The 7,188-nt window shown below is 32.1% G+C and overlaps 1 protein-coding gene across 2 annotated transcripts in view; it reads right to left on the bottom strand.

Moving 5' to 3' along the window:
- Positions 1 to 7,188, bottom strand: part of FOXP2 (forkhead box P2) — a 201,975-nt gene that overhangs the window by 40,391 nt on the left and 154,396 nt on the right. For both annotated transcript variants that reach the window (XM_030933309.1, XM_030933310.1), the window contains one exon: positions 1,468 to 1,555. In XM_030933309.1, the coding sequence (XP_030789169.1) occupies positions 1,468 to 1,555 (88 nt within the window). The remainder of the gene's footprint in view (positions 1 to 1,467; positions 1,556 to 7,188) is intronic.

Here is a 7,188-nt window from a genome sequence, read left to right as displayed (position 1 = left end):
GGAGGGGGAAAAACTTTTATTGCTTTTCTTATGTTAAAAGGTCAGAGAAAACAAATAACACTTCATCTTTTTGTCAATAAGAGAATTGAGGTCACAGTTGCCTCGACAGTAACAAGTTACTGAAACCATAAATTAGAAGGCCCATGGTGTCTCTTTAAAGTCCTGTGGACACTGTTAGCAATGGACTAGTGCCAACAGCTGTGAAGGGGTGAAGGGTTCTCAAAGCGAAGTGCCTGCCAGGATTGTCTACACACTTCATGCATTCCCACTGAGGTCCAGTTAGTGCCCCCTGCAATCTGCCATCATCAATCTAATTCAATAGAGTGACAGAGACCAGGCAGTGTGAAACGCTGAACTCTGCCACGGAGTCGGCATCTACACTTGCACTGGGTCTCATTACAACTGACGGACCTTACTTTTCCATCAGTCAGACACAGCAGAAGGAAAAAAAAAAAAAAAAAGAGGCATAATTGGTCACACTGAAGACTGTATCATCAGCTGAACTCTTATGTTTTGGTCTACCTTTAATAAATGGTAAACAGGTTTATAAAAAGCTTTTTAAACTTTAACAGTGATGGTGCTTTTTATGTTCTTGATTATTTTACAAGTCAAAACAAAATATTTTTAGTAACTGAAAAAAGCAATGATACGATGAATTTGAAACAAGATGTAATAAAATATGAAGAAAAATCGTATCTTTAAATGAAACAAGGTATTAGTTTTATCAAGAAAAGATCATCTTTAAGATAAAATATTAGAGAAAGCCTTAAAGGCTTAGTAAAACATAACAAGAGTCAGACTTTGGGTGATGTAATTGCTTTCTGATTAGTTCTATGAGTTCTGTTTACTTTTGGCCAAATTCTTTTCAACATTAATAGAATTTTTTTAACTTAAAACAGTAGCATTTGATACAACATGTGTGTTATCATTTGTGATATAAATTATCTGCCTTTAATCTAGCTAAAGAAAACTATAAAGATTTTTTGCAAGTTCTTTAAAATTACACTACAAAAAAGAAAAGAAAAGGTTATCTTTCAGGGTGTTAGTTATATTACAGGCATGATATTGTAAAGACTGGCTGTTTGCCATAATATAAAATCTTGTGGAAAAAAATCAAGGTTAGCTCATGTAAAAACTGTCTCTGTAATAAAGTCATAACTAATTGGGAGTTTGGTCTAACCTACACTGGGAAAATCTTAGGTCTGATTACTTTGGGATATTCAAATGCATATGATGTGGTCTAAAAGTTATAAAAATATAAGTGAAAAGTAACATTAAACTACAGCAATCCTTTCTGGGTTATCAATAATTGCCACTGTTTAAAACAATCTAAAATTCCATTATCTCCATTAGTTATTGTATGGCTAAGACAATAAGATGCAGCCTGAAAGACCCAGAATCTGCTCGGTACTCAATGTAACACACCAGAATTCTGAGAAGAGTCCATTAAGTGAGCATTTGACAAACCTGTATTTCTAACTGTTGCACCACCTGCATTTGCACTCGACACTGAGCGGTGCTTCGGTCATCCAATGCGTGTTCATTGTTAAGGTGCCTAAACAAACAGAAGACACAAAACAGAATGTAAAGTGATGTCGATCTCAGTGGCATAGGCTACACTTAAAAAGCATTACACTGAAATCAGATGTTTCTCTGTGCACTGGGAAAACAGAAAGCCTTGAAACCATATAGAAAAAAGTTAAAGCTGCTTACGTGTTGTGTGAAATTATTTATGTAATGTAAAGAGACTCTTCGAATGGCAGAAAATGTCACTGTCTCTAAGCTTACCTGTTATTACAAAAAATATTTCCCCAGACCATTTACAGAGTTATAGTAGAAGTCATATTATTTATGCCATTTTTTTAAAAAAAGAACAGCTTACAAATCTATGAAGCAAAAGCAATTCTGAACAGAACAAAGGCAATTTTCTATTTCATTTCTGTTAGAACAGTTTGTTGTTTCTATGATGTATTTTAGTGAGCAATGTTTTATTTCATTGGGATGCGGTATGAATTAGGTAAAGATGGCAAATTATCATCCTGTGGAAACATCAATATTTATGAAGAACGAAGATTTGCTGTTAGTAATAAAGAAACTTCACTGAAGATTCTCATCATTAGAATAATAAGATTGACATTTCATGTCCAGTGTCCTAACTAGGAGACATTTATCCTAATCTTATTTTTTAAATGGTGAAAAATAAATCATTCCAATGATCTTACTCTAACCTTGAATATGCATTAGTCTACCCTGAATGTGCATTAGTCTACCATTATTATTTCTATATAATGTTTAAAGATATCTCTTTAATGAGTGGTATGTTAATACACCAAAAGTAATTTAGTAAAGCAGAATCTCCAACGAACATGAAAACATTTAATAATATATACTCTTTAATTTGTAATATATAATGTCTTTGATGCCTCCTAAAATTAAAGAAAGTAATCTTCAAGTAATTTAATACCCGTTGGTGCATCTACTTCACCAATGGGCAAACTAAGGCAACAATTTTAGAGATGTTCTCATCATTGCATATGAGTGAAATGGCATATTGAAAAGAAATTCACAAAATTAAATAATAATTTACATATTTGCCCACATGGCTCAAGTATCACTTAGAATGATATAATAGTCTAAGAAGTTTATAATAGCTCTGGGTGTACTAAATTCAACAAATATATTTTTGTATCCATTCAAATTATTTACTTTTATTTCTTGAAGATCATAACGAGGCAGAAAAAATATAGACACATATATGTAAAACATATGAAGAGTAATTAAAGTCGTGTTGCTGAAAAAAGCTAATTTTATTATAAATAAAAGGTTTATTTGTTTACAGACCTAGGTTCAACAATCAGAAACCTCTGTTTTGCCTATACCTTGATAAATTAAACCAGTTTGTTTTAATACTTCCTTATTGATCATAACAGCAAAACCTCCATGTATCTTGTCACAATGTCAGTCTTGGTTGAAGAGAAATTGTGGACTAAAATAGCAAGGTGGATAAGGTCAAGCTGAAGGAGTGTGGCTGGAGTGCAGGGGAGGGACTTCCACTATACCTGTCTGCTCTCTAAGCTCAGTTCAGGTTTGTTCTGCTGTGAACCTGTGAAGAGGATTAACATTCACTCATGCTCTCTGGGAAGGAGGTATGGAATGTCAGAGTAAACCAGAGGTTAGTTAACAGAAAGTGTCACTAATTCCTAAATAACAAGACAACATTTAAAAATTGTTTTTCAGGGTGCTTTCCTCCAAAATTTAAATGAACAGTAAGACAATTTTCTACCAGCATAATACAGTTGTGTGTTGAATTCTTAAGGCTTCATATTGCTGTGTTTCTGTAAGATTTTTTTTTTTTTTTTTTTTTTTTTTTTTTTTTTTTACCACGAACTCTTGGGGAACACAAACATATTTATTCCATATCAAAAAAAATGATGCATATTTTCAAAAATGCTTCAGTTATACACTGAGATTAGGGTGTAAATGCAGGAAGCAAGATAAGTAGAATATACAGGTCTGCAGTAAAAGGCACAGTCAGTATAACATTTATTTTCGTGCGAAATCACTTTTTAAAATGATTTTTTACACTTGTTTACTGCTTAGTGATAATCATGATCTTATATTTAAAGAACTAAAAAAAGTACAAAATGTTTGCATTATACACTTGGGTCTTAGAGACCTATTCAATTTATCTATGCAGCTTTTATTAGAATAGAGACTGTAGACTACAATAATAGTCAATGAGGTTTTGTCTTGATTGAATTTTTCAGTGGAACACAAAAGAACCTTGCCATTAAAATAGTCCTTTATTCTCCTGTATGAAGGCGAAAGGTTTTTAAAGTGTTGTGATGTTCAGTAATGAGCCTCTATCTAAATTATCATTGGTGACAAACTCACAAAGCACTTTTCGAGGACACATAGTTATGAAATGCCAGAGCTGCCACTTTCTTTCCTGTAATTATAGGCTAGCTTGCAGCCCTTCAATGATCATTTATAGAACAGCCTCCAGTGGATTACTGAGAACTTGAAAAACACATACATACCTCTGCCACATCTCCCTTCTCCTTTCCTCGCTATTGTTTACCAGTGATATGTAAAAGAATAGTGCCTATTCATTCCCTCTACTTAATTATGCCAATCAAAGTACAGAAATAGTGTCAGATATAAATACAATGCAATAAGACTAAATAAATAGGCTAAGTATTAACATTAAATTATGAATTTATGTATTTATGACTATTTTGTGCCCAAATTATTCTCTTTTATGTTTTTATAACTATCTCAGGTACTACATATTACTGTTAAAAAATTCTCTATGATTTATAAATCAAGAATGAGATAATACTGAAAAATGAGAGGATTGGTGGATTTTCTCAGTCAGTGCCTAATTGCTGTTTCAAAATGCATATGCAAAGGGACATTTCATTAATCATTTAATCATGTCCCTTGCAGGAAGTTGGAACTAATGTTGCAAATACCCTTTTCATATGAATGCTCCATAATACTATCTTATGCATTTGATATATTGCCTATGTCATAAATTACGGCTGCTTCAAAAGGACCAAGTGGGGTTGTTATCCCTGAAGATGCTTGTTACAAAACCTTTATTAAGTTTCTTTTTTTACTTATTGGTAGTTCTATTTCACAGCTTCATACAAAGCAACAATAATACTCTTTCTGATGGCAAAGGTCTGTAAATTACCCATGCAATCACTAACACCATTTCACAGGCCTGTTCTACTTCTACTGGTCTGCTAACAAGGCGATTACACACAAATTACTGAATGCCTATGAAATATTTAAATGCATTCTACTCTACTATGCATTAATAAGAGCAAAGCAAGCTCTGGAATTCTGGTTAGCTCCAGTCCCTAATGTCCCCTAATGAGCCTCTTACCGAGACTGCAGTTCAAACAGAGAGGTGAAGAAAAAATGCAAAGGGTGCCTTCAGAAAGGCAGCACTGAACAAACATTGTGTGAGCCAGTTCTAATTTATGGGTCACTTTATAGGTATATTGATTTTTGTTTTCAAAATGGAATAAATGATGTGGTCGACTGACGTCCTTTCAAAACTGCACTGAATCTGTGCTAAGCAGGTAGTATAAACTAGAAAAAACATAAATAAGCAGTCAACTTCTTTCTAAAAACAATTAAGCAAGAGCTTCAGGAAGACAAAAAGTAGGAAAGGATCCTTCCAATTTATTTAATGCATAATTCTCTTTAATGAAGGTTTTATAGATTATGAATGTATGTGGTAACTTCAATCATATACAATCCAGATTAGTGATTCAATTTTAACCTTTGGATTCTTCAAATTCATTTAAAGTTGTAGCATTTTATAAGCTAAAAAGGGATCAGATTTAAATCCAAGTATGTCAAAGACTGTTTTAACAAAATGTTTCACTTGCATATCACTGGTGTTTGATTTATTTTGCATCAAGCTTTTTATGTTTAAACACTGACAGGAGTTTAAATACAAAATGTTAGCTGTCACTATTCATTTAGTTGATTATGTGAGATGCCTTAGTTTTGAGAGATGGGGGCACTGTCACCAAAAGAAACAACATTCTGACAAGTTCAAAGAATGCCTTCTTGAGGTCATAATTTTGTAGCCATGCTGCCTAGTCAAAGACAAAGAAAGAGACAATACACATTAAGTAAGAGTATAATTTTTAGAGTAGTCAGCTGCAGTAAAAAGACAACAAATTTCTATTCAATAAACTATGTTTCCACTATGTTTTCTATTGCTCTTCATATAGTATCAAGCCTTAAAAATGTAAACTGTAATAAATTTAACTCATTTACACCCATCTACTAATTAATCTTTAATACATTAATATATTTATGGACACTAGCCATCCTGCCTTTCTTAAAGGGGAGTATTTCCACCTTTGTATCTTAGATGATGTTTTGTGTGCTGGCATCTATGCATGCAGGTTCAAGAACACTTGTCTGCTAAATGGAATGTTATATTGTAAACCTTTTGGCTTAAGCTCTAAAATCAATCCATCTATATTCAAGCTGACTTAGTTCCAATGGAATGATAATTAATTTTGCAGACAAACTACTCTAAAGTTTTGTCAGATGTTATTACACTTTGACATTTATAAGACAGTAATGAAGAACTAGTATTAAATGCTTTTAGTGATCCAGTGAGATACTCAATTAGTGGTCAGGAAAAATGGTTAGCTTGTGTCAACACCTACTTTACAGTAAAACTCAAAAATTTTCCCAAACACTTTTTATCCTGGACTTCCTTCATCATTTTGTATTTTCTGCTTTCATCTTGCTGTTACAAATAACTACTTCTAACTTAGTCTGAATTTTTTTTATCCAATTGAAAAGAGTGCCTCAATTAAAGAATATATAAAAATTAAAGAATATATAAGAATAAGAATATATAACACATAAATATATAAAATACATAAATATATATAATATACAGGTACATATATATGTGTTATACATAAGTAACTGTCCTTTATAATGGCTTTTCATTTGGTGCAAGATAAACATAGAGGGATTCCACCAGTTTGTTTTGAGATGTAATGTGAATAAAAGAATTGGGGACTCAATATATTTCTACTTTTCTTTTTAATTTGACATATGTCAGCTACATAGTAAAAATGAATGGTTTCCTTTCATTTCAAACAAAAGGATAAGCTATCTGATATCAAATTAAAGCTGAAGCTGTAAAATTTATTTCTAGTGTATACTAGAACTAAAAATGTCACAATAATATTTTCCTAAAAACTTTTATAATAAACACTGGATATAAAATTTTGGAAGAACAGATACACAAAAAAATGAGAACTAAAAACCTTTCACAGTGCTTTAATTTACCTATCATTTGCCTTCCCAAATCCTCAGTTTTCTCCATTATTACAAAGGAAAACAAAGTCATCTGAGAAAATCTGTGTAAGTGGTGACACTTTCCTTCTTCATTTTCACTTCCCACACAGATGCTAAGTAAACTTTTTTTGAATAACTGAAGTGAATTCATTATTGATATTATTTTCTTTCTTTTCAAATTTCTAACACATTTTAAAGAAGACAATGCCTCTATGGAAAGTATGTCTAATCAATATTTCACTTCGGTTCAGTATACTTACATTAGCTCTATTAACAGAATTTATCACAGATCTTTGACTTGGTGAATCTAAAGCATATCAAAACAAAAAATGGACTAAA

Source organism: Rhinopithecus roxellana, chromosome 6 (assembly GCF_007565055.1).
Source record: "Rhinopithecus roxellana isolate Shanxi Qingling chromosome 6, ASM756505v1, whole genome shotgun sequence".
Taxonomy (NCBI): Eukaryota; Metazoa; Chordata; class Mammalia; order Primates; family Cercopithecidae; genus Rhinopithecus; species Rhinopithecus roxellana.
Note: the sequence above shows the minus strand (reverse complement) of the source record. Positions and strands in the feature narration are given on the sequence as shown.